The sequence below is a fragment of the Camarhynchus parvulus genome, chromosome 8, assembly GCF_901933205.1.
Source record: "Camarhynchus parvulus chromosome 8, STF_HiC, whole genome shotgun sequence".
Lineage (NCBI taxonomy): Eukaryota > Metazoa > Chordata > Aves > Passeriformes > Thraupidae > Camarhynchus > Camarhynchus parvulus.
The window spans coordinates 9,371,843-9,399,394 of record NC_044578.1 but is presented as its reverse complement, the minus strand read 5'-3'; the positions used below and the strand labels follow the sequence as shown (position 1 = coordinate 9,399,394).

The following is a 27,552-nucleotide window of genomic DNA, read 5'->3' as shown; positions in this document are numbered from 1 at the left end:
CACCACCGCCCGCCAGCCAATCGAAGGGAAGCGCGCGGGGCGGGCTCTCACCCGCCCTCCCCCGGAACGCAGGAGTGAGGGGCGGGGCCTCCCGGCGCGCTGGAGCCAATCAGCAAGCCGGGAGCAAAAGGGGCCCGCCCCTGCTCCCGCCGGTCCGAGCGGCCGCTCGGGAAGGACCCAAAGGAGCTGTCCAAGCTAAACGCCTGTTGATTTAATTCCAAATTTCGGTTGAAAACGGATTCTGAGAACGGTAAAAAACCCCATCGGGGCCGGCAGAAGCCGGGCCGGCCGCGAGGGCGGGCGGCGCTGGGCGCGGAGCGGGCAAGGCGTGCGGGGCCCGCGGCGGGCAGGCGGCGGGCAGGCGGGGCGGCGGAGGCCCCGTGCGGGCGCGGCCATGGCGGACCCGGCGCGGGTGCCGGTGGTGGACGTGCAGAGCGACAACCTGGCAGAGCTGTGGCCGTCCATGGTGCTGGCGCTGCGCTCCGCCACCTTCGTGGCCGTGGACACGGTGAGCCGGGGTGGGGGCGGCGGCGGGGAGGGGCGCGGCCGGTCCCGGGGAGCCGCTGACGGTGTCTGTCTCCCCGCAGGAGCTGAGCGGCCTCGGCGCCAGGAAGTTGCTGCTGAGCCCGTGAGTGCCCGGTGGGGCGGGGGGTGCGTTTCTCGGTACCGGCTGCGCGGTGCCCTCTCCCCGGAGTACCGGCAGACCGGAGTCGTCATGGCCCGTTCTCCCGTCGCCAGGTGCATCGAGGAGCGCTACAAGGCCGTCTGCAGCGCCGCCAGGACACGCTCTGTCCTGTCTCTCGGCGTCGCCTGTTTCAAGCAGCTCCCGGAGAAGGTGCGTGCGCGAACCGTGGGGCGGCCGTTTTGTCTTGGTCGCTCCCGGCAGACGGGGACGCGCTGGGAGGTGGAATTCCCCCGTGGAATTGTCCCGGCTGTTTCGGCAGCTCCCCCTGACGGGTGTCCCTGGGCTCTTTGCCCCTCTCCTTGCGCAGTCCGAGAACACGTACCTGTGCCAGATCTACAACCTCACGCTGCTCTGCACCGAGGATTACGTGGTCGAGCCCCAGTCAGTGCAGTTCCTGGTGCAGCACGGCTTCGACTTCAACAAGCAGTACTCCCAGGGGATCCCTTACCACAAGGGCAACGACAAGGTACAAACCCACTCCCTCTCAGACACCTCAGCCCGCTCTGCTCCAGGTTTCTGGGAGTGTGCTGGCTTCTCCTGCTCCTGCATGAAGGTGGGCACACTCTGGGCTCCTGCCTGCAGCGTTATCCCTTTCACCTCCCAGCTGCTTTAACCCCACTGCTTGCAGTTGCTTTTCCAAAGGTTTGTGCCTCTGTTTGGAGTAAGTCACAGCTGTGGGCAGCATCCTGCTCTGCCACAGGCTCTGAGGGCTCTCCAGGGTGACAGCCAGTCAGGGTGCCCAGGCTCACTGCCTGATCCTCCCTCATGCAGGGCAACGAGAGCCAGAGCCTGAGCGTTCGGACGCTGTTCCTGGAGCTCATCCGGGCCAAGAAGCCGCTCATCCTCCATAATGGCCTGATTGACCTGGTGTTCCTGTACCAGTGCTTCTACGCCCACCTCCCGGAGAGCCTGGGCACCTTCACCGCCGACCTCTCCGAGATGTTCCCGGCGGGAATATACGACACCAAGTATGCCTCGGAGTTTGAGACTCGCTTTGTAGCCTCCTACTTGGAGTACGCCTACAAGAAGTGGTGAGCAGCACACTGGTACTCAGAGCTTACAGAGTCAGTGTGTGTTTGTTTTTCCAGGCAAGGGGGCTGTGTCCTTTCACTGTCCCACTGACTGAAGGTGCTTTTCAGGTGACTCTGCCCTGTGCTTTTTCTGTTTCTAGAATGGGTTTGTTTTTAATAGGCCTTACCTGTTTGGTGGGCAGCAGCTGAAAGAGAACTTCAGAACTGGTGCCAGTAGAAGACTGACCACAGTGGCCTGATCTGAGATCTCATTGGGTCACTGCCTGGCTCTGGGCCAACAGTGCCACAGGGTCATAGCAGGACGTCCCACAGAAAAGAAACCAGGGCTGTCCTGCAGGTCTCCTAATTATAATTCTGTTTTGTGAGGGACACTGCAGTTAAAGGATGGATGCTTCCTGCACTCCTTGACACTGACCAGCTCTGTCACACATCCTGTACACAAGATGCCCATGGCCCACTCTGACTCCCATCACTTCCTTCCAAGCAAGGGTTGTGCTCTTGTTCAGGACACAGGTCTGTGCTTTGCAGTCTGGCCCCACACAATCTAAACAAGCCCCTGGCAGTGATAAAGCGCCTGGGATCTCCATAAAGTTCAAGTCATGCTCTGTTTCGAGGAGAAATGGTATTTTTTGTGACTGTTTTATCTCAGGAAATGCCACTTTGACAGGTCTGAAAACATTCAGGATGGCCATTCCCAAAACATTAGAGTACTTTGTTTTGACAAGATAAAAATAACTTTCTGAGCTGACGTCTTAAATGTTTTAACCCCAGTTCTTGTTAGGTAGAGCCTTCCAAAGGTTTTGACCTTTTAACCAGCTCTTGGAACTAAACAGAGGTCAGATTTTTTTTCATGAAATGAAAACCCTTTCCTTGTTGCCTGCATTGCCCAGGTTCAACCTGCCTGGGTGGACAGTCTGCACAGTACCTCATTTTGGGGCATCTTTTCCTTGTCCATTACCATTATGAACACAAACACATATCTTAGTGCCCTTTATAGTTAAAAAAACAAACTGCATCCCCTTCTCCTGTAACTTCAACAGAGATGCTGCTTTCCCTTCCTCTATGTCAGCATAAGAAAAAACCCCTTTGAATCAGCACAGAAACAACTACTTACTAAAGCTGCTCTCCTGGGATCAAATTCCTTTCCAGCATCTGGGGCTGGAGCTCAGGAGCAGGAAAGTCATGGAGTTGAGAGTTGGTGGATGGCAGTGTTTGTTCCGTGCCCTGATCCCATCCCACAGTAACTGTACTCCTCTTGTTGCAGTGTTTGCTCTGTGCCCTGGTCCTATCCCACAGTAACTGCACTCCTCTTGTTGCAGCAAGCGAGAGAACTGCAAGCTGAGGGAGTTGAGCGGGCAGCACCTCACGGTGGAGTTCTGCAATTACCCCGCCAACATGTCCCACTACATCGACTACCGCTACTGCTCTCTGGAGGAAGACAGCCACAGCAGTGCTGCAGGGGGCAACAAGGTGCCTGTCTGTGAGAAGTTTTCAGTAAGTAACACAAATCCCCACTCCCTTCCTAACTCCATGGACAGGGGCACACGTGGCCCGAGGCAGAAGTTGTAGGAAAGCACCTGACAACTCCCCCTCACCTGCTTCATAGTACAAGGAACATTTTCAAGCTTCAGGTGGTTTCATGGCAGACAGGGCAATAGTGTGCTCTGTTTTGAGGCTGGGAATCCTACAGGCTTCATTGGGAAGATTCCAACAGAGTCTATAGCCCTTAACAGTGAGATTGTACGAGTTACAATATCCCTTGCTGTCTTGGGGAGGCTACAAGTTCTGCCTTAGTTTGGCTTGTCCTACAAGAGGGAAGTGCCACCTCTACCCTTCCCTTTACCTTCATTAGATATAAAAAATTATTACCTGCTGTCAGCTTCTGGTACTGTAGCACAGGGTGGTCCAGAGCTTGTCCTAGTGCAGCTACAGCAGCAAAGAGCCCATCTGGTCAGATCATAACTGGCTTCAGGTGCTTCATGGAGAAAAGGAGCTCTTCCACATGTACATTCTGTCACAGAACATAAGTTAGGGAAATCTCTGGAAGTTTCTCATCCAACCATGACCTCAGTATTGCTCAGAGCCTTGTTTGGTAAATTTTGAAATTGTACAAGGACAGAGATTAAAAAAAAATTCCAGGTCCCTGTTCCAGTGCTTGACCACTACATGAAAAATGTTTTCTAGTCATAATTTCCCCTGTTACTAGGTCTCCTATCCCACTGCTCTCACAAGAGTTTAGCTCCATCTTGCCCATAACCTCTGCTGTAGGTACCTGCAGACACCAACTAGATATCCCCCTCCCCTTAGCCTTGTCTTTTCCAGGTAGAACAAACCCACTTTGCTTGGCCTCTGTTCATATGCTGTGTGCTGCACCAGTACAGTGTGGCAGCACCTTTCCTGTGTGCTGGGGGGTTGTAACTGGACACTGCTCCTGCTCCAGCCTCGCAAGCCCTCAGTGGAAGGGAATAATTAGCTCCACTCCACATTATGGTGATTGCTACTCTAACCAGCAAGATGGAGGCTACAGACCCCTCTCTCTTTCTCCCTAGGCCTATGGGTGGTGTCCAAAAGGGGTGAAGTGTCCAGAGTCTCATAACATTGACCTCATCATTGACGAGGACGACAAGCTTTGGGAGAAGCGCAAGAAACGGAAGCACAGATGGAAGCATCGGAAGAACATGAAAGTGCTTGCAACGGCATTCCAGCAGGAAAGCTCAGGGGACAACACAGAGCAAGCTCAGAACGGGGAGGAGGGACCACCACGGAAGCAGAGCTGCTATGAGCCTGCAGCTGCCACAGAGCTGGCAGAGATCACACCCAACGGGGAGGGCAGGCCACTGGAGGAGATCTCCATGGACATGGAAACAGAGGTCAGCTCAGACACCAGCACACAATGGGAAGAGAATCTGGGGGGCACTGAAAGAACTGACCAGGGAGCAGCTGCCCAGAGCCCTTCTGCCAGGGGAAATGCCTCTGACAGTGACCAAGCAGAGAAGAAGTCCAAGGTTGGGTTGGGCTCAGCCAGTCACCCAGCCACCCGTGAGACTGAAGCAGCAGGTGCTGCAGGAAAGGAGAAGGAAGCCCATGGCCCTCCTTCACAGGGGGGCACACACCGAGCTGGCTTTGATGCGTTCATGACTGGCTATATCATGGCTTACGTCTGGATGCTCAAGCAAGGGAAAAACATAGACCCCAGTGCGGGGCCCTGGTTGCCAGACTGCCATAATAAACTGTACCTCAGTGGGAAATCAGTGCCACTGCAAATAGTGAAGAGCTTGTTTTCTAAATCTTCCAAAGCTCACAGCGAGAAGATAAAGTTGGTCTGGGACAGTGCAAAGAGCTACAACACTCCTCACTAAACTGTGCTTTTTTTGTCTCCTCCAAGTTTTGGAGTTCTTTCTTCCATCAAGAACTTGCCAAAAAGGGAACAGGTTTCATATTCTTATTTGTGTTTTAACATCTGACCGATTAAATTGCTCTCAGTTGGAGTGACCCGTGTTCCTTAGTGGCATGCGGGGATGTGAAGGCAGGGATGAGGCTGAAGGGGGGAAAATGCACCTTTGATTAGAGCATGCACAGATGAGGCCTCTGCCCCTACAGGAGAGAAGGGAAAGAGAAAATTCCTCACACATGGGAATGTGCTGATTCTAGAGCCGGCTAACTGCATGCAGAACCAAGCCAGAGCGGGGCCTCAGACTTGTTCCAAGGGCAGAGGCAGTGGGGCTTGAAAGCCAGATATGGGATCCTGAGAAACTGCACAGCTTCCTGTGCTGCTGAAGCTAATTAGGGCTAGAACAGAGCAGCCACCATGGCAAGCACCCTGCAGGCTACTATCAAAAGCCATCTTATCTGGTAGCTGACAAGATACAGCCAGAGCAGAAAAAAAAAATCCTTGAGTCTCATGGATTCAATAGTGGAACTTTTCAATGAGATACAGGAGAGAAATAACATTTACTGAGGATGAGTTTTCCTTGGGTATAACTCAGCACTGAGTAATAGCAAATACAATCTCAATCCAGGTATCAATGGCATTTCTATTTCAAGTAAGCATTCGAGCCAGCTTTTTTAACTTAAAGCAGTTGTCTTCTTAATCACAAGACTCAGGACTTGATTTCATTTTTATTTTGAAAGCAAGTTGGGAAAGTTTACAAAACCTGACCAAGAAAAAAATTATGAAAATATTTAAGTGGATTCATCTTTGGTTACTTCTTATTGCAGTTCCAATAAAACATACACCATTTCTATAGTTCAAAAAAGTCAGAAGGTCAATCAACATAAAAACAAGACGTGCTTTCTTTACATATTCATAAATATCCGCAATATTAGAAAAGTTGTTTCGCAAAGATTTTTTTTCTGGCAGTGTTAACTTACTATTATACACAGGCTACAAACTTCTTCCTAAGCCTTTAATTACAAGTTCAGCTATTTACAGACTGCAAAATATTAAGACGTAAAACTCCTTCATAAATACGAAAATAGATCATCTCGCAAAGATCTTTATACTTAATCAAATATCTGGCTGCCCCTCCTCCCAAAAAAAAAAAAGGTTATTTGTTTTGCATAGAAATGTAGTGACATGCAATATAAACAATAGCATTAAGTGCAAACAGGAATTATTCAAGTGTCTTTAGTTGTACTGGCAAAAAATACCAATGTTCTGTTACACATAATACATCAATGCCTCTCCAACAAGTACAAGTCTGCTACAGCCCCTTGGCTGTGCTGCTTTTGAGGGGCAGCAATTCACATGCACTCTCCTGGCTGCATTTTATCAACCTGCAACCACAACAAAAATAGCTTATAACAGACATTTAATTGAACTCAACATAGATTTAAAGTGAATTAAAAACATCTTTGATCTCTTCAGGGAGATGTGTAGCAATGTGTAGAAAGTACTTTAAAAGAGCAAGAACTGCTCCTGTAAAGTCAAAATCACGGAAAAATCCAATCACGATAAAACTTTGTCACGTCACCATAAAACAAGAAGTTTGCTGACCACGTGTTCAAATTTGTGTTAATCAGTAGCTGTCAGAAAATGGCCCTCTGTAGAAAAGCAACCTCAGCAGGCACACAACCTAGGAATTACTAGGTGCAGCCTAGATTCAGCTTTATCCAGCCAAAGGGATGAGATGTTGTGAGTTCCAACTGCATCCTTGGGTTTCAGCAACCACTTTGCAATTTTTTATATGACCTTTTACTCTGGTTTCATACACGTGCCTCTTCCCATGCAGACCAATCCAGGAAAGGCCTGAGCTGCTACTCCTTGGCATTTCTGTTTCTGACATCTCCACCTCAGTACCAAGAGCCAGAAATGTTGATAGCTGTGCCCAATGCATGTCAATTGGTTGTGCTTAGAGCGGACATTTAAGAAAATAAAGTTTTAGCTCTGCTGTTTTGTAAGAGCTGTTCAGGGCAGGGAAACATCGTAAAGACAGCAGTGTAAGAGATCAGTGAGGTCACTGCAGTGGGTGCCCTGGGGTACCCCAAGCCGACTGCTCAAGCTTTGCAGTCAGTGTCAGGGAGGGCTCCCAGGCTCAGCACTGACAGCCAGGGCTCGCTCACGGGAGCCCCAGGGCAGCCAGAGGTGTGCGTGTGCTCTCCGGTCAGGCTGCTGGGCACCTTCCCTCAGCCTGGTGATCCAAAAGTAAACTACTCATTATTGCTTCTTTGTCTGAAGTCACACACCTAAATGCATCTTGTGACAACAGAAGCTGGTGCTGATGGTTTCCCTCCCGGAAGATACAGCTGTAGCAAAGATAAAAAGATTAAAAAAAAAAAAAAAAAAAAAAGCAAGCAGGCACCAGGCAGGCAACTGAGAGTTCTGGTGTTTCTCTGTCCTCAAAGTTACACACCCACACAGAAGACAGAGACTACTCTGCAGATCAGCACCTTCAAGAGGCAGAGAGGTGTGGGCCAAAAGGGGTGATCTTAGTGAGCACAGGCATTTTCTCTTTCAAGCTGCCAACAGCTTCCTAATCTGGCATGGGCTGTATTAAATAACTCAGCAACACTGGGCATCTCCTTTCACTCACAACAGCCACTGCAAAGGGAGAACTGCCCAGGTTAACACACTTCACTAGAGGAAGTCACAGCTGTAACTCATAGAATAGCTACCTACACCTCAGGAAAGATACACATCCCAGCCAAGAAAGAACTAAGGCTTTCTCCATCCTTTCTTTGAGATGGGAGAAGAGTAGAAATAGTCTGGCTTCCATCAGAGACTTGCTTACACTATCCAGCCTTACAAGAGAGCAGAAAGAGTGTAACAGGCTACCTGGATGAAAATCTGGACTCTGCTGCATCACCATCTGCTCAGCAAGTTTACCTCACTTAGGAAGGATAATATAGGTTAAAAAAACCCCATAAAATAAAATTTTAAAAATCCCATGTTTTTTAGGATGATGATAGTGGAAAAGGGCAGGATGTTGCACAAATGTCACAGAATGAGCTTTCCCATACACTGCATCCCAGAGCAAGGATTGCTGATGATGGTTCCAGCAAGCAGCATTAAAGCTCATGTTGCTGCTTCTTTCACAGGTACCCGCTGGTCAAGGGAAGTAAAAAAAAACAATAATAAAAAGATCATCCTATTCAGTGACAGGAGAAACCAATAAAGACAGCAGCGTCTTTCTGTAGAGGAAACAAAAAGTCAATTTAGGACAAGCTAATTTTCTTCAGTTTGACAATTCAAAGCCCTCCTGTGAGCTGTCCTCTCCAAGAGCACTTGTGGGGCTACAACGCTGCTGTCAACAGCGGGAGATTCCTGTCCTCTGCCAAGCAGGCTAGTGAGGAGCCATCATTGAAATCAGTGACATGGGATGCTGTACCAGAGAGGGAGGTGAATGTGACCCTTCTAGCTTAGTGATAATAGTCAATTGTGATGTAGCTACTGTATTTAGCTATTCTGCAGAAACAGATCATGATGTCCACTCAGCTCTTCAGAGATAAGGGCCCACCCCCTGCCAAAAGCTCAGTACAGCTGGTACTTTCAGGAGCAGTTTCTTCAGAAGCCCAGAAATGGCAATGCCTGGAATATGCTTCTCTGTGCCCTGGGCAAATCTTCCTCCACATTTGGGCTGAGGTACATAAAGAGCTGTACAAGGAAGTGAGCTTCCCTGCACAAATGTATTAAACATCATTACTAAATCCCAAGGGAAAATGAAACACCAGGGAACAGATTCTTCTTGTTAATCACAAAGTACTCGTCATGTGACTCAGCCTGCAGATTGTGACCAGCATGAGGGGTTTTGTTTTTGCTGCTTTTGAAAGAAGAGCTTGTTTAATGCTACAACAGCATTTAAAGCAGCTCTGGGACTAGAGAGCATTCCTATCTGCTCAACATAGCTCGGAAAGACTTCTGTGCCTGTTTTGGAAACACAGGCTCTGACTCAGGTGCACTGATGCAGAATGTTAATGAAAAATATGCAGTGGCTTAGAGCAGATGTTCAGTTAGAGGAAGAGGGAAAAATCTAAAGGTCATTCTTTCTACTCTACATGGAGCTTAAGACCTTAAAATGCCCCATACTGGAAATCCAGGTCAAACTGTTTAATGGTGCCTGCTCTGGCTGCTGCCTCCAGGAAGGGCTGTGGAACCCACATAGCCATTCTGGCTGGAGTAGTTCCCCCTCCTAATTTAAATCAGGAAAGGGAATAAGCACAATTTGAAGTAAGGTTTTATAAAATGATCAGTCTCTTCAGACAATGTCTGCAGCTATCTGTCCTACAGCCAGCTTGTTGAGTCTCTTTCAGATGTGAAGCCCAGCACTGCAGAAAAGCTTAGTTTAAGCAACTGGGAACAACTCAAGGACACATTCAGTTTGAGCCCTCTCTTCATATGTCACAAGCTGACTTTGTGCTGCCACTTGCTGAGATGTTGGAGGAGGTCTGAGACAACAGGGCAGGACTGTCCCCATCCTGCTCCCTGAAGGGCCATGCCTCTCTCTTCAGCTCGGTGGGAGGACTAACACTGAACAGAGGCTTTGTAGGCTCTAACAGCGTAATTTTCAGTAGGTCATCTTCTACCTCCATCTCTTCAGAAGGGAGACAACCTGCAAACACTTGTGGGGAGCCACGTCCCTCAGAGTTCACTGAATTCTCAACTGGGAGCTTTTTGTAAGATAGTGGCCCGGACTGGGCCAGCACTAATGGTTGATCACATGCTGGATCTCCACATGTGTTCTCAACAGGGCAAAACCCATTTTCCTCCTGGGCCACTGGCCCATCTGAACAGTCCATATCCTCTTCTTGTCCTGGTGCAAGAAGAAACTCTGTTCTGTGAGGCTTGGCGTGAAAGGGGGGAATCTCTGACACACCATATTTAGTGCTACTCAAGAGTTTTTGCCGAACCTCTGCACCTAACTGGGCTGGGTCACACCTGCCAACAGTTGAAGACAGTCCCCCACACAGGCCATATTCCTTGTGTGGTAATTCAGGAGAGAGTGGAAGCGATCTGCATCTCCTCCCAGGAAGAAGGGAAAGGTCTTGCCAGTCTGTGCTATACGCCTGCCGGAACTGGGACTGGCTGGCTTTCAGGCCTCCACCTGCCTCTGGAGAATGCAAGTCAAACACGAGGGAAATCACAGACTTGCTTGGCATGTCAAAGAATTTGATCTTTCCCCCCTTGAGGTCCTCCCGGGCACTGAAGGGGTTAACTTTCCGGCCTAAGCCTTTGCTTGGTGTGTAGTAGGGGTCCTGCACGTTGATCTTCCGGGAAGGTTTGCGAGAGAAGATATCCGACTGGCTGCGCGACAACCAGATATTCCGACGCGGACGGGGTGACTTGGGCGGGATCTTATCATCCAAGGAACTCAAACGTTTTACTCCTGGTCCTTTGTCAATTGATCCTGAGTAGAAAAAGAGAAACACTGTTAGCTTAAAGAAGCTCCGTATAGCTGTGCACCTGCTCTCTCACAGAGCCTTCGTGACCACTGTAAAGAAAAAAGCTGTGTTTCTGATATTCCAAATGGTGTTTCATAAGCACATGTCTGCTCCTTCCTTTTAAGTTGCTGCATAAACACAAGCACACCATTCTCTTCTCTTTTCCTCAGTGTATTTAGGGCCCCTGCAAACCTCCTTGCTGCCAGTACAGTGCCATAGCAGAGATGGCACAGGATGGTGTTGGAGAAGAACAATTTGCATGTTTCTAGATTTATCATCCTGGCTTCCAGCAGAGGTTGCCCAGGGTCTGTTGGTGCTACTGACCACAAAAGAGAACCAGTACAAAACATAGTTGCCAAAGAAATTGGCACTTGTTCACCCTGATGGGAAATGTCTAAGACAAAAAAAGTCTCTCCTTGTACCATGCAGATTTTAAGTCATTCTATCCCAGCCTTCTTTCAGTACATTATCCAATACAAAACTGGAGATATATGAGAGTCTGACCCTAATGAATAAGAGTTTAAAAGTTGTACATATGCCTGTGTATTTGCACCCACTGCACACACACACATTACTAAATCAAAGGTGTATCACTAGCTTAGGATGAGAAACTGGTAGATGTTAACTCCCCAAGTGTTTGGAACATGCATCTGTCATGGGCTCTCAAGGTGCCTCTGAAGAGCCATGTTAGAAAGCAATAACAAATGGGTATAAAGAAGTGATATCTCCTTTTGACTACCATTTCCAGAATAAGCACATGGATTTTCATTTTTCCCTTTAAATACTGTCACAGTTTAGACTACAGCCATTCCATGTAGGAAAGACTATGCAAGTCAAAGAACAGCATGTAATGCTTCTTTGAGAAGTACTTGTTTTGTACATGTACCCCAAGGGGGAATGCCATTAAAAAAAAAACCAAACACCAAAAGAAAAACCCCAACCCAAACAAAAAACCCTAAACAAACAAACAAACAAACTTCCTTTTAAACTCACACCTCTTTTAGATGCTTTCCAGGTGTGGGAGAACTACCACATGCATTAACTCTATGTGGTTTGACATAGAGAAAAAATATTTCAATCTACAACTATATTACAGATCAATAATTATGTCTATAAATTATGTCTATATGTTGCATATTGGTATATCCACATAATATAAGAAACTATTTTAAAGTACTCTTAAGTTTCTAATGCCAGAAGTGTACTAACATAAAACACCCAAGTCAGAATCCAGCCCAGGCTACAAGTGTTTGCTCCCCACACCAGGTGGCACCAGACAGCTTTAGAGAAAACCTTTCAAGGCAAACATTCCCAAGCAGACCTGGGATTCATCTTTTCTCGTCTTTCAGAGTATTTCTAGGTACTTTATAATACTCTTGCATCTTCTGTGCTCTTCCTCCTGAAGGAATTTAAGAAGCCTCTAAATATTACAAGTACATACACCAAAGAAATTATGTATATGTACAAAGCAGCAATAAATCAAAAATTTATGGGTTTTCATATACTATCAGCAATTTACAAACCCATTCCCAAATGAACTCTAAATTTCCTCTCAAGATCTTGAGGACAGACTTTTATCACTTTAAGAAACAGTTAGCTGTTTTTTTCACCAAAGGACATTCCACAATGCAAAGCATAGAGCATTGCTCCAGAATAATTTTCAGGGTTTGTGTAAAATCATTCATAAACCGTAAATAAAACCATGTATAGCCAAAAATCAGTTTTCAAAATATGAAGCTTTTCTTCCTCTTGCTGTGAGCACCCAGCAATGTTTGTGCAATACAGACATTTACCTTTTGGTTTTCTTTCATTGTTGTCAAGGTTCACGAACTTTCTGTCTCTCTCTGAGTCTTCATTTCTAAGGCGGTTTAACATTTCCTCCAGTGTTTTGACAATATCAGCAAATGAAGGACGCAACTTTGGATCCATCTGTGAATGCACACAAATCAAATAAGTCCATGTAGGTTTGTCCAAGCTATTCTGCTTACACAGTGGACAGAGAGAGGGACAAGCTGAGGAAACTGAGGAAATTCAAAATGGTTTTAAGTGTCATTGCAAAAAAACCTACAGAAAGAAGGGGAAAAGCAGTATTCTATTACGCCTCTCACATTTAATCATCAATTTGTAAATATTCTATGAAAAGGAAAAATTTTAAATTTAAAAGGTGAGAAACTGCCAGATTCATGGCTTGTGAGGGGGGTTGGTTGGTTTGCTGGAAACAGTTTGGATAGTTCAGGATTTCTTTCTGGTTATCAAACAGAGATTATGTACGAATGTTATTTCAAACGGATTGCACAAAACAATATGGCTATGTCAGTCTTTAAAAGATTGTAATTATTCCATCATCTCCTTGTGGCTTTAATTAAAACACCTAAATGGCACTGCTGATCTTAAAGCTGAAAATGTTGTATTTTTCCATCTGTTAATTAGACATACTACTCAGTGTACTGGTCTATCTTGTAAGGAAGCAAGGGTGGTTATATAATTTGACAAAGCTATAAATTAGGAAAAAGAAAAATCCATCTTTCCCAGGTAAAATATTCCCCCTGCTCATCAATATGTATTAGTCTGTATTTCTCAGTACATGTTTATTTATTCACTCTAGCAGATACAGATCTCTAAACAAAGTCCAACACTAAAATTGTACCACAGGGCAAGCAGCTTCCTTTACGCAGTAACTTTGAAAGCATTTCATAATTTTGAGCATTGACTGTATACATGTCACAGGCTTCACCACTGTTATGTAGCAACATCTAATTCAGCAGCCTAAAGTTAACTTTATTCTAGTAATAAAAACGATTCTGCTTGACCTGATTGCTGTTTCCAGCCTGCTAAAGGCTTTCTCAGAGTGGACAAGCCCAGACAGATCCCACCTCTGCAATGGGAACAGTAGTGCTTTGTACACAACAAACCCCAAAGACCTCCCTGATACTGCCCTGCAGGTTGTTTGAGATGGATTTTTCTGAAGACAACTGGTATGATCAGCAATGCCAGAACACCTTCTAGCACAAGGGGAAAAGTGCTAAAAATTCCTATGAACAGTAACAAAAACCAAACAAAGAAACCACACTTGAAGAACTCAACAGCAGCAAGAAAACTGTTCTAAAGCAGCAGCTGGAATTTACTGGCATTGGAAAATATTTTTCTGCATTCCCTGTCTCACTGAAATAGGGCAGGGGCAACACTGAAGCACACACTGTACTCTGACAAACTTACTAATTTGGGAATCTTATGGAGCTGTTGCAAGCTACAGGAAGTTAGAGGAAGTAAAAAGAGCTCTCTGGCTATTTTAATTCGTGCTAGGTAAGATCCAAGACAAGAGCAGCAATGGCAAAGTTACTCAGAGCAGTGTTTGCCTCTTCCATCCCTGAGCAGTCCAGATTCTGCTCAAATGGAAGAGAAGGTTCCTTCTTGAAGCAGCAGTTGCCAACAGCTTAGCTCATCCTGGTAAGCTTTTTGCATGATCATTTATGATTACATTTATTAAATATTCCCACAAGTAAGCTTATAATTGTTGGGTTCTTACAGGTGCTTATTTACAAACCCCCACACTTTATAACAGTAAGTTAAATTTTAATCCACTCATAAATGTCAGTTTTTACTGGTTTTCTTAGGGTGCCTTAGAACATATTTCCTGGCTGTAGAAAATCCCAGGGCTTTGCACATTAGTTCAGCTGGGCTATACAGTTCACACCTTGTTGACCTATTACATAATAAAAAGGTACATATATGTCCATGTCTCAGAGGAAATTACCACACTGATCACCTCTTACTGAGGGGCACAGCATGCTGAAGGAAAATATAAGAAAGCCTTATCTGTTACTCCATTTCCCTTCTCCTAGGTGAGTGGTATGTGAACTCCAGCATGCCCCACACTGAAATCAGCATATTAATGGCCAGATCACAAGACAGTAATTTCCATTTCAATTCAGCAAAGGGACATTTATTATACAGGAAGCTGCAATTGACAATAATGAGCAGGAGAAAACCCTGAGCACACCAAATTTTACATGAGAATATAAGGTCACTGTCCCTTCCTTCATGAGAAGCTCTACTCTGAATTTCTGAGCTGAAAAATTGCTTGGAATCATGCATCATATGTTTGGATGCAATACCATTTCTGGAGTCTGCAGGTGGGAGCTGAGCTTTCCAAAGTCAAATCCTACCTCTAACCAAACCCTTTAGTGCTCATGTAATCAAAGAGCTTCAGAAATATGAGTGAGATGTGCCCCTAACCAGGTAAAGCAAACTCTGCTGTACTAAGGAGAAATAAAAGAGGAGTTAAGTAGCTCATCCATAATATGTTCCACAAACATTTTAAAAATTAAATTATGCTATGTGGTGCCAACAGCAGCAGTCACTGCCCCCATTCTCACCTTTATACCACTCTCTCCTTGAGCATGGGCTATTGTACCAATACAAAGTAAAGAGAGGCATCAGGTCAAAAATAACCACCAAAAGCACAAAGAGATGAGACTTCTTAAAAGCACTCACTTGGACACAATGCTGGCATCAGTTCCAGCACAGCCTGGTTGTGAATCCAGGGCCAAGTTTTGTGCAGTAAAATTTTTTAAAGTTGCCTCTACTTAAGTTGAGCAAACTGGACATTTCCAACATCAGCTGAATGTGGTGGAAGCTCAGGTTCTCTTATTTTATATAACTGGTTTACTATACATTGGTACTAGTAACTCTGTTACAGGATAACCAGCAGAAGAGATCCACTGCCCTGAAGTTTTCACAATAAGGAGCCAGGAAGGTATCTACTATCACAATTTTACTTGAATAACTGCCAGAAAATTTTCTCCATACAGCACATGGCCTATAGCCTTACAGATATTAAATCATTTCAGTCACAGTTTGGATTTTATGACACAGGCTAAGCATTTGGATGTCAAACCCCTTTTCCAAAAGGCATCATACAGACGCTTCAAAATAGTTTAATGCCTGGTCTTGATTTGTTTGTCCCCTCTGTTTGTAACAGCAACTCAGTCCTTCCTTCATAGCTTAGTAGGTCTGCACAAAACAGCAGCTGGATTTTGTCAGCCCGAGGGTTAGCCAGTGTCAATGGCATCCAACTGGTTATAGTCAGCCTGAGCAGCATGCAAGAAGCTGTTCAGTGTGCCAGACCTGTTTGTTTGGCATGACAGAACACAGAATTGCAGAAACACGGGACAGACCTTTGAGCAAGAGGAAGGATTATAAAAACTGAAAGGGACTTCCTGGGCTGTCAGAAGGTACACTGCTTCTAGAGGTAGGCTCTTCAAGTCTCTTCTTAAATGCTTTAAGCTTTATCTTCAAAAGCCAGAGGAATTTAGAGAACTCCAGTTTAGGCCTCTCCCCTTCAAATAAGATACTCACATTACAGCAGTTGAAGGCCAGCTGGAGGAAGTCAGGAGGACAGTCTCCCACCATGTGCTGGAAGGAATCATAATCTAATCCAAAGTTCTGTACAAACGACAACAAAGTGTAGAGAAATAAATGAGGTCTTCTATCTAGTTCAAAGCATCTTCTTTTAGGAGGTCCCTATGTGAAATTATCAGGAATAACCATGAACACCCTTCTCAGCAGCCACATAACAGAGGAGTTTGAGAAAACTTCATGCACACTCCAAACTGCAGCATCCCCAGTGGGGATTACTGATACAGGATAGCTGTAAGAGAATGGGCTGACATCAAAACCCATCCTTCTTCCTGGACTCAAATGCAATCCATTGCACTTGAAATGCTGCCCGTGTGGATTTGGAAATACCATATACTATGATGTTTCACTGTAGTGATTTTCATAGTGCAAATTAACAGCCCACTCCAAAACCAGAGGCTTTGCTAGGATGGAAATGTATCAGTTAAAACTGCTAACTTTTCAGTGGATGGTAGACTGGTAATACAAATTATCCAGTTCTTTAAGTGCATGTCTATAAAATCTGAAGGGCAGACTAAAAAAGAATCTTTCATTTATTGCAGTCTGAGACTTAAGAAAGTTTCCATTTTCAGAAATGGAGAGGGATACACAATTTGGAGTAACCCCAGAAGGGTCAAAAGCTTCCCTGTAGATGGGATGAATAAAGAAAAAAAAAATTAGCTTCAGTTAGTCAATTATAGCTCAGATCCACCGTGCTCAGCTGAGTTCACACAAAAATAAGGGTTAACTTATTTTAGCTGCTGTTAACACAGCTCCTGCCCCTTTCACAAGGAGGGGGCTGCTTAATGCATACAGAATGCCAAAATGTCTTGTTGTGAACCTGGCAAGAAGTCTACATGAGCTATCACTCCACAAAAGGAAGAGTTTGCATTGCAATGCTCTCGATGTCCTGCCAGTTAGGGGCAGAAAGGATTCCCATGAGGATTGCAGCTGCACAAAGTCTCTGAGAAAGTGTCTTCAATGGAGCTTCCTACAATAACAGCATAAAGAGCAAAAGCTTTTTACAGGCTATTTTAATGTCACACCTATTCATCCTATCTTTGACAGCAGTGGCAGAAGTTCTAAAGGCTGAGCTGTTATCATGGCAGACTCACCACCTCCCACCAATGTTATAAACACAGCCACTTACCTCTGTGCGAGGGAGATAGTCTGGGTCTGCCTGTATTCTTGCTATAATCTCACACAGAATTATGCCATAGGAGAACACATCTGCCTGAGAGAGAAAAAATTTAATAGACACATGGTTCAGCTATGAATGCTCAGCGTTCTTATCTGCCACTGAGTTTCTCCTTACCCCAAATGGCTATCATGAAACAACTAAACACCACCACAAACACTGAGCAACTGCATTAAAGCTAACATTTGCCATGTGAAGAAACCCATGCTCACAGAAAGCATTCTTGTTGTACAAATAGCAATGATAAACTTAAAATTCTTTCAAGAGGAAAAAAAAAAAAAAACCTAAACCACTCTTAATTCAGCAATGCAAAAATTAAAAAAAATTTAAAAATCCTTCCTTGCACAAAGAATAGTGAAGTTCCATCTGATGTCCTACACATGGGAATAATTAAAAACATAGCCAAAACATGACATGCCCATATATCGCTGTGGTTAGAAAAACAGGTTTAGAATACATGATTCACAGCCTCGTCAGAACATTAATGCCACTTTTAAGAAAAATTACATTTTCCTCTTCTCAGTTCAGTACCTCTGGAGAAACTGTCTTCCCAAAGCTTGAGCTATCTAGCAGCACTGTATATCAGGTTTAATTTCCATGACGTTTAGTAAGCACTTATCTGACTACCTCTGGAGCTGCACAGTTCCTCACATTTCCACCCACCTGAATTTCTCAGGTAATAAAATTCAGGAAAACATGGAAAACAAATCTACAGGGCAGAAGCATGAATCCCTCATCCCTTATCAGGTTTGTTTATATGTCACCTTTCATGCTGATGAGGTATGACATCTGATCCCTCTTTAGTCCTCCCCATGGTAGGGTCAATGAGGAATGTGGCATCATAGATTTGGGTACTTTATTATTATTAATGTCAATTAAACTCTTTAAAAAGCTTTGAAATGGTAATTATTACATTCATTACTTAGGTAGTTACTGCTTTCCTGCAAGTTAAAAGTACCACCAATTAAACAGATTATTAACTACTAGATGTAGAGAGGTACAGGATGTGGCCTTTACCACATAAAAGATGCACTGGCAGAGCTGAAGTAATGGAGACAAAATCCTGTGTAAAGAAGAGACTGATTGAAAACACCACTTCTAAAACCCAGTGTGACCTGATCCTCCTCTGAAAGAAACATTCCCCAATGACACAAACAGGAAAACTTGGAAATACCTTTGGAGAACATTTTGTCTTATCAAGGTATCTCACCTTAAGACATGCTGGTTTATTTTTATATTTATACACACACACACATACATAAATATAGATATATATATACACACACACAGAGAATTGTGCAAGTTTACATACAGACCTTTTACTTCTACCCAGGTTTCACTACTGTACAGTCACAGAAGCAACTTTGCTACATTTCTCAGACTTCGTTAAACTAAATTGTATTAGGTCAACAAAACATTACTATATTTAGGTTTATGGGGTATTTCAGAATGGAAATAGCATAACAGAACAATCATAAAGCCAATTCTAGTTCCATATAAGATTAAACCCCATGAATTACAAATATTAGCTATGTAATTCTCACTCTCCCTTAGTCTGTTTCTGTTACCGAGTACAGAAACATCACAAGTGAAAATAACAATAGTTTTAATATGATGGAAATTCTAAATCTTGCATACTGCTACAGAAGAAAAAACATTTGACAACTAACTGCATTTATATTATGTACTTACCTTTTCATTGTAGGGCTCATCTCTGAGAACTTCTGGTGCCATCCAGAAAGGTGAACCCACAACTGGTAACTTCTCACTATATAAATGTGGGATAGATAGGGATGGGGGGTGGTGGGAGAGAAGGAAGAATCATTAAATGCTCAAGCATTGCTACTAACTTTCGCAATCAATAACTCATATTTTATTTCCAGTTTAAAGCGTCCAGCTACTTTAAAAGAATGTTTTATTTTAAGGTCACAGCTGTTCAATAGTTTTTATTGCCTAACTGTTGGCAGAGTTGGCTCCTTCATCTATACATAAAAAGGTTTGTGGACATCAGTTTTGGGCTAGATGCCAAGCTCTCCATTCATCTAGCAAGACATGCAGGTATCCATCCCTAGATGTATATGCAGCTCTAAATGAAGTCAAACTTATTTATTATTAAAATAATAAAGATTTAAAAACTGTATTTAAAAAAATTAAAAATCAAGATGGACCAGATGAATCCTTTAGTATAGAAAAATTAAGAGTCATCAGAATAGACCCAATTTGAAAAACCTGCAGTATCCATAAAGCTGAATACTGGGGCCTTAAGAAAGGCTCCAGCCTGTCACCCAGCTGGTCTTGAGGGAATATCTATTCAAAAAAGAAAAGGCCTCTGAAGGTCTTAAAGTAGCATGGCTTGTTACCAGCAAACTGGAAAGGACAAAGCTGCTTTTGAAAATGGAGGTAAAACCAGATCAAAACAAAATAGTGGCTAATAGTGCAATTCTATTATGTTATAATATTATCTAATATAAATTATATAATTATATAATTATATAATTATATAATATAAATTATGTTATAATAGTAGCAATTCTATTATGTTGTTGGCTTTAGTCTCAAGCTACCTTAACTGTAATCTCAGTTTTCAGGGCATCTCAAAGCTGAGCATGAAGGACACCTTAAGGCACCTGTAGTGCCTTCCTGATTTTGCGATGGGTTCACCTGAATACAGCTGAAGCTTTCAGCACCTCACAGGGTGCTCCATAGCAGCTACAAGACAGACTTGGCTGTACTTATCAGTAGTTTGTAAATTAAGATGTTCACTTTGTTAAGCTTTTAGACCCAATATTTCACCAATATTAATGCAAGCCTTCAGGTCTCTCAATGTATGGTTTTAGGATATGTGCAGTTTAAAAACTGTGCAGAGCTGAGATCAACTTTTATTGGTTTTTTTGCAGTCAGAAATGCTGGAAGGCTTTTATTTATTTTATGCAGAAGCACACACTGGAGAAAATCTGACAGCACATTTCACAGTCAGAATACTCTGCAATACACAAGTCAATATACAGAGAGAACAATGACATCCTTGTTCCTTGATCTCTCTAATGGAGGGATGACAAAAGGACTATTTTCAATTGTGACAATAGCTTGTGACAGTCTCCTGTGCATTCCTCAAATGAGTTAAGATTATAATTTCATCGTACGGAAAAGAAAATTATAAGCTACTGTTAGGCAGTAATTTAATAATTTTATTTTACTCTGTTATAATCCTGGATCATAAAAACTAACCCAGAGGTTAAATAAGAATGATGCTGGAATGACAATGAATATTGTTTATGAAAGTGCAAAGAAGCTAAAGTTGCTTGAAATCAACAAATGACATTTATTACAAAATCATCCCAATCCAGAATGCTGGACAGTATTTTTAATTATTGTGTTTGCTTTGTGGTTTGGGTTTTTTTAAACATAAAATTCCCATGTACCACCTTAAACGATCTACTAAAAAGCTTGAGCAAATCCTTTAGTGCTTGGAAGATTTGAGAAGAATAAATATCACCACTAAACATCAAAATGGACAGTAATTAAGGCTGGAACATTTTGGCTATCCAGCCTGCAGTTCCAGACTGAAGACTGAGGGTACTTTTTGAAAATTCTGTACCAGAGTGCAATAACAGTCTCAGGGATCTGGCTCACAAGGGCTTCTGGCCTGCATTTGTATTACAGCTCTCACTTCATTTAGATTAGCTCACATACCTGTGATCAGGAATTTTCTCTGCTAAACCAAAGTCTCCAACTATTGCTGAGTATCCGTTCTCATCATGTTTGATTAAACAGTTCTGAAAAAAAAAAAAAACAACAAAACAAAAACCAAACAGAAGAGTTATTATCTGGGCATGAAACCTCTGTAACATTCCAGATTAAAAATAGATAAAACAAGACTACAAATATAGTTTGGAAGATATTCATCTATGAGAAGCTTTTGTCTGAGAGCAACAACCCTTTTCCCCCACCCTCCCCCTGCACAATCACATGTCTATCAAACTTAAGATGCTGCAAACAGCCTTCCACTTAGCTAATAATCCACTTAAAAACTTGCTGAGAAGGAAGGCAGGCAGACACAAGCAGCACATACCCCGCTAGGTTTTAACAAGAATTAAGATGATTTAGCTCCCTTATGCTCAAATATGCAATGCATGCTGTTCACTATGACACCTTACATTTTCTCTTTACAATTTGCCTGTACCTGACCAGAATACAAGATCAGAGCAGACTCTAAATGCCTATGTTTTGTTGCATTAACTACTGAAAAGGAACTTGCTGCTTTGCAAAAATCTTCCATCAGAAAATGTAAGATGTGACCAAGTTATATGTGCTTTTAGAGTCTCAAAACTCTTTATTTTACAGTACATTATAAGACATGATTTAAGAGAAAAGTAATAGGGAAATGCTGTCAGTCTTTTCCTTTCAGATGTGCCCTCCAGTGTCAGGATGGAGGGCAACTTAAGGACACACTGAGATAATTGTGCTCTAACAGCATCACATCCCACACAGGCTATTATCGATTTCTTTTTGTTTTTTATTTACAACACTGAGAAATATGCTCTGACCATTCCAGTACCACATCTTTTCCCATTTCACCAAATGAATCGATAGCTGATTCCCTGCATTTTGTTCTGTCCTGCAATGGATGGAACAAGACAGAGAATTCATTCCTTTCCACGTGTTGTTCTGTATCCTCCTGCGGGCAGTACAAGAGCAGTGAGCAGCAAACCCGCTGCCGACTCCTGCCGGGTGGTACCCTGCATTAATTAGCTAAACAGCAGGAAACACTTTCTGCCTTTATTGTGCCTGGATACACAAAAGCCCCTCACTGACCCCAGAGCATTAGCTTGTCTGTATAACGCAACTACCAAGAAAAGTGAGTCCCTTGTCTAAAAGATCAAGTTCAGGTCATCACTGTTTACATTATTCAGAGACGATTGTGGTTTAGGCCATGAAGTGAGTTTTCTTCTTGCCAATTAAAAGGTTAAGCGAGCCACTCCTGTGATCATGTAAAGAAAGTGCATGCCAGCCTCTTGAAACACATGCCAGGCTCCTGAGATGCAAAGCTTTATTTGTTTAGCATGACTCAAGTATAATAACTACAGTTAGTCTAGGGATCCATAAACATGTACCATGTTAAATCAACTGTGCTTGCCCAAAGAGCAGCAAAGCTTCTCAGTTGCGAGCTTTGTTATCTTTTATCAAAGAGTGCATTCATTCAGCTTGCCTCTCTTTAAACATTTGGTCACAGTAAGTGGACTTAAAACTGAGAAGGATAAAACTACTGAAAAATCTTACTCAAATGATTCAGACAAGTGGAATTTCATTGTGTACCACAAAGAAGCAAGTCCATGAGGACACCAAAGATTTTGCAGTGTTCAAGAAGGTTGATACTATTTTAGGCAGAAAAAAATTCAGAAAAAAATTTGGCTGAAAATTCAGAAAAAAATATGGCAGAAAAAATTACTTTTCTGCCATAGATTTCTCAGTGACTAAAGTTGATTCTTAATTCAACATTTTTTTAAAAACATCTATAATTCATAATCACTACTTTTGAAATGTAGGTTTCCTTCTTGCATTATACCTTTGATTATTTACATTTTACTCATTTTGAGAAGCAAGACAGCAGTACTTAATTTTACCTTCTGGGTTTTATGGATCATTGTCATTCTCCAATAATCCCTGATCTCCAAAATTTTGAGGAAACATTTACATCCCGACTAAGAACTATTTTCAATGTAACTAAAAATCTGTCTACTGATCTTAAAATCCACAATAATTTACAAGCCTGCTTTGTTACCAAAAGGAAGCTTAAATGAAACATCATCCTGACAGCAAATATTCGTTCAGGTTCTTACCAGGATCTAATCTCATCCTGTTAGGCAGCGATACATCAACTGAAGCTGAACAATCCTACCCCCCACCAAGCCCCAGGCAGTCTCAGCTTTCAGGTGCAGCACTGAACTATTATACAAGTAGGTTATTCCTAGATAAATCATACATTAAATCAATGCTGCCTGACAGCTCTGAGCCCCTTCCCCACTGAGCAAGATTTGCCTGCAGCAGAGCCAGGCTCCCTTTCAGTGCAAGCATTTGGAGAGACCCAACAGCACAGACACCCCACTGCTGTGAGGTCCACAGGTCCCACAGGAGAGGCCACTCCACCAGGAGAAGGCACCAGGGGAAAGCCTTGGGGGAACATTCCTGCTGTAGGGTACTGATATGAGCTCTTCTGCTGTGGTGGGCTGCACAAACTGTTCTCTCTCATTATGGCACACTTGTCTTTTGTTTGCACATGAAGAAGCGCTGAGTGTGAATTTAAACTCATTAGGATATGTAGTTCAATACAAGAGTGACTTTTTTATTCACGTTTAAATCAGCCACAGGCAGGTGACATGTACCATACAATCAAATTCCAGTGTCACAACAAATGCTCACTGTAGTGAAACTAAACTGATTTAATTCATCTGGGGCAAATTTTTACATAGCTAAGCACTGACTTCCTGGAACCCAGAAAGAATGAAAGCCCATTCCTAGCAAAATCAGTAGTAAATCCTTTCTACATACACCAGCATGGTCAGATGTCACTTCTGCAGCCTGTACTGCTCATTCAGGGCAAGACTGTGCAGATGGTAAAGCTGCATTCTGTGCTGAGATTCTCCAAGCAGTCAAGGTGAACCCTCAGCACCACCATACTCCTTTTCTCCACACTTCCCACCCTAGTAATGCCAAACCCACAGCACAGATAATGGAGTTACCAGATTTAAGATGCAATTCATAAATAGGTGACATAACACAGCCCACTGTGGTTCATATGCACTAAATGAAAGACACAAAGAATTCACACTCTACCAATAAGATAAATCAAGATCAAACAGGGACAAAGCTTCGGTAGAGACTAAAAGGTTAAAAATAGCTTTTGAATTTATTCTAGTAGGAAAAGTACAATAGTACAAAGTGCACTGTTTCTTCTAACAAAGTGATACTTCTCAGTTTCTATAAAAAAATAGTACAGCAGTGTGGTATGAAGAAGTTCCATTAATGGATTTTAGCTCAGAGATGCAAGAGTTCAAACCCCTCACTACTGCAAAGAGCCTCACAACAACTGCCTATGAAATGAAATGCCAAGCAGCTTCACAACACGAGCTCTGAGAAAGGACTTTTGACTTACTATTGCACTATTTGTATAAGCTGCAAGGCAATAAAACTTGGTGACCTTTTCAGGCTTTCTTTCTGGACCTCTACAGACAGGGATGTCTTTCCTTTGGCAGCTCACACTGTCAAAGAGGGCAGTATTTGACTTCAGTTGAGCTTTTGAGGGGTTTTTTCCCTCCCAAAATAGGGACCTCATCAGTCCTTCCAGAGGCAGTCTCTTAATAGAAGCAAGGAGCTCTGTACATGAGTCTGAAAGAGTTAACAGAGCTGTTTATGCAGACAGATGTGAAAGAACATAAAGCCCCCTTTGTGTGTTACAGGAGCTTAACATCTGCTTTGCACAGCATAATCCTACTAAGACCAATGCAATATTCTACTCCCCCTTTTATATAAACAAAAATGAAAATAGACTCAAGAGTTTCAGAGTTAAAAATAAGTTGCTTAGATGAAGAAACACCGTTGTTTTATTTTATGATATTACATACAAGCTAAACTCCCCAGAGATTTTAGTGAACTCCAGAAAACACAGAAATGCCACTGCAGTGTCATTTGCAACCTTCTGATGACTGTTACCAAATTAAAATACTTAAAGGCCAATTGAGATTTATCAGCTGTTCAAAAAGTGTCTCCTGTTTCCCGCAGGAGAAACCCCACTGAGAATTAAATGTGTAACAGGAAGTTTACAGTACTAGATACACTTTTGAAACTGTTATGCTTAAGGGAGAGGTTCCATTTGCTTCCCGAAGTATCAGTAGAAGTTTAGTATTGAGCCTATCATTAGAAATAGCCATCTGTAACAGCTAAATTTTTCAGTGCAAAATATCCAGACAAAAGCTTATTCCAGCACAAAGGGGACCTTGCAACTGCAGCACCAACTTTGAGACTCATCAGACAAAGGTGCTGTTCATGGCCTGGGGTTTATTTTGTTTTAAAGAAGCAAACAGCATACAAGGTAGGAAGGCAGGGCATTTCACTTTCAAGCCCAAAGGCAGTAAATTTATGTTACATCAGATAATCCACAGTAATTGCTTACACACATGACTCTGTCCCATAGTAACTGAGACTGCTCCTCTCTCATTGAGAGAAGGCTGAGCCATTACACACTGTGAAGTGAAAGCAGATGTTGGCAGGAATACACACACATACACATGTGTGTTTATATATATATATATGTGTGTGTGTCTGTGTGTGCCTAGAGATTACAATTTCTCCATAGATTTTATCATCAATGGAGCTCACAATGTTCCCCAAAACTGCTCACAACCTACTATTGATTATAAAACCTGGTTTTCAATTATACATAATTCTGCAAAATTAAAAGGCATTTGTTTGGAGGTTTGGCTGTTTGTTCTTAATCAAGAGTTTTGGTAGTGGATTTTTAGGGAGGGCATGTAAACTGTCAAAATATCAATCTACAGTATCATACCACATGTTCTCAACTTGAAAAGTGGTGAGACCTCTGTATAAGATGCTTCTGCTGCCATCTCTGCAAAGAGGAGACTGGGATAGAGTAGAACAGTATATGCTGTGTGAGGAATTTGAGAGCACCACTAAGGTGACAAGACAGAGCACAAACCCAAGCCAGGGATTGGCAGGGACCAAGACCAGAGAATGACCAACAAGGCTGGCTGTCAGAACCCATCTGTGGCTTCATTTCCATGTAAATCTTTTCATGACAAGTCAAAAGTGTGGACACCACATTTCCTGCCCTATAAGAAGTCCAAGTCACTCTGCCCACACCCCTACTCTGTGCAGGCTGCCAATGGCCAGTCTGACCACTCGTACCTTGTGACAGATTCAAGCCAGGCTGTTGCTATCAGCTAGGGCAGCTCAGCCTGATCAGCTACAGCAGCCCAAGCCCAGAGACCAGGCACTGAGCTGCTCATGACATGGGGAAGCAGCGGCTGTCGGGGCAGCACATCCCTTCTAAGCAGAGCTTCCTCTCTTTCTGACAGAAGGCCATGGGGAAGGGCACCAGTGGGAGATGAGGGCTGACATGCCCCTGGGCTGTCACATCGACTATAATGACCTACATCTACTCTTCTCTACTGTTCTTCCCTCTGGCCCCCTGCAGTATCAATGCTGTTCTGTTCCTCTCCACATGGTGCAATTAGGAAGCGAGATCACCCTGCTATATACTAATGGCCCAACCCACGTATTGCCCAATCTTAGATTGGCTGGGGACAGGAACTTTTCTTTTAAATACATTGACACATATAATGCTAAGAGCAAGACAACTCTGCTGCCATAACTGACACAGTAAAATTTATGTATGACACCATCCACTCCAGGAAGCTGCAGGAATTGGAAGTTTACCAGAAACAGAAAGGCAGAAGTATGGGTCTAAATTAATTGAAATTAGTAAAATTCATATTAAGGGACAGTTTGCAGTGGGCTGTCGTCCCAAGTGTAACATGTAAAGCATGGAGATATTCCTGCACAGAAAGTCTCAGTTTCATTCTGTTCACACTTCAGTCAAGGCCAGCAAGTTTCATAGAAAAATACTCCATTCTCCCACCTTGCAAACTCAGCCTGTTCTGACTTTTGCAGATGTCTAAACCCTTGTCTTTGGCTTCATTTGAATAATAAAGCCATCCCATCAATTAGTGAAGTTTACTGAAGAAAGAAGGACAATACAGAATAGTATTGAATTTGCCCTTGTTCAAATTCAAGTTCTCTCCCAAGGCAAGAGTCCATCACATCTTCCTTCAGCTTGCTCACACACTGACTATTTACCAGGTAAGAATGAAGACAACTCATCCATCACCAGTACAAACCTGGTAAAAGCCAAGGCATATTCTCACGCAGTAGCCAAAAGCTGTAGTCTGAGAACTGAAAATTTTGGTGACAGGTTTTTCCTATGGTTATTTTAATTGTTTTTCTTTGGAACAAAGTTACTTTTTAAAAACTTACTAGCCAGCAGTGCAAACATTTGCCCAAAAGGGGAGTAGTCTGCCCAACAGATTTACAGTTTATTTCATCAATACCTTAATAAGCTAATAAAATTCATGAGTTGTTTAAGGCCAGGTGCTTCATTTTCTTCCTTTCCAAACAGAACAAGGAAAGTGCATACATCACATAAAAAACAAACAACACAACACAAAAACAACCCAAAAATCCCCAAGAAATTGAAAAATACAGATTATAGCTGTCATCAATTAAATTCTGTATTATTCTTAAAGCTGACAGCTTTCAATGTGACCCACACAGATACTATAACTTTAGTG

General features: G+C 43.0%; 2 protein-coding genes across 4 annotated transcripts in view; one reads left to right on the top strand and one right to left on the bottom strand.

Moving 5' to 3' along the window:
* The first annotated feature begins 375 nt into the window (after positions 1-375).
* On the top strand, positions 376-5,204 carry TOE1 (target of EGR1, exonuclease). The gene is made up of 7 exons (XM_030953064.1): positions 376-508; positions 588-628; positions 739-835; positions 993-1,151; positions 1,457-1,716; positions 3,036-3,210; positions 4,266-5,204. The coding sequence occupies exons 1-7, from the start codon at positions 395-397 to the stop codon at positions 5,073-5,075; spliced, it is 1,656 nt and encodes a 551-aa protein (XP_030808924.1). The 5' UTR covers positions 376-394; the 3' UTR covers positions 5,076-5,204.
* The window catches only part of TESK2 (testis associated actin remodelling kinase 2), a 76,848-nt gene continuing 54,484 nt past the window's right edge, over positions 5,189-27,552 (bottom strand). For 2 of the 3 annotated variants that reach the window (XM_030953061.1, XM_030953062.1), the window contains exons 6-11: positions 20,882-20,964; positions 18,881-18,956; positions 17,141-17,224; positions 15,952-16,038; positions 12,387-12,522; positions 5,190-10,559 (exon numbers count right to left, since the gene is read on the bottom strand). In XM_030953061.1, the coding sequence (XP_030808921.1) occupies positions 9,547-10,559; positions 12,387-12,522; positions 15,952-16,038; positions 17,141-17,224; positions 18,881-18,956; positions 20,882-20,964 (1,479 nt within the window). In that variant the 3' untranslated portion in view covers positions 5,190-9,546. Of the gene's footprint in view, positions 10,560-12,386; positions 12,523-15,951; positions 16,039-17,140; positions 17,225-18,880; positions 18,957-20,881; positions 20,965-27,552 lie in introns of all 3 variants that reach the window. The other variant, XM_030953063.1, reaches the window with a different exon arrangement.

Bases quoted from the DNA above. Each gene is read 5' to 3' on its own strand.
- TOE1 (XM_030953064.1), top strand. From the start codon at position 395: ATGGCGGACCCGGCGCGGGTGCCGGTGGTGGACGTGCAGAGCGACAAC. The intron at 509-587 runs GTGAGCCGGGGT...GTCTCCCCGCAG, and splicing joins CCTTCGTGGCCGTGGACACG to GAGCTGAGCGGCCTCGGCGC. The intron at 3,211-4,265 runs GTAAGTAACACA...CTTTCTCCCTAG, and splicing joins CTGTCTGTGAGAAGTTTTCA to GCCTATGGGTGGTGTCCAAA.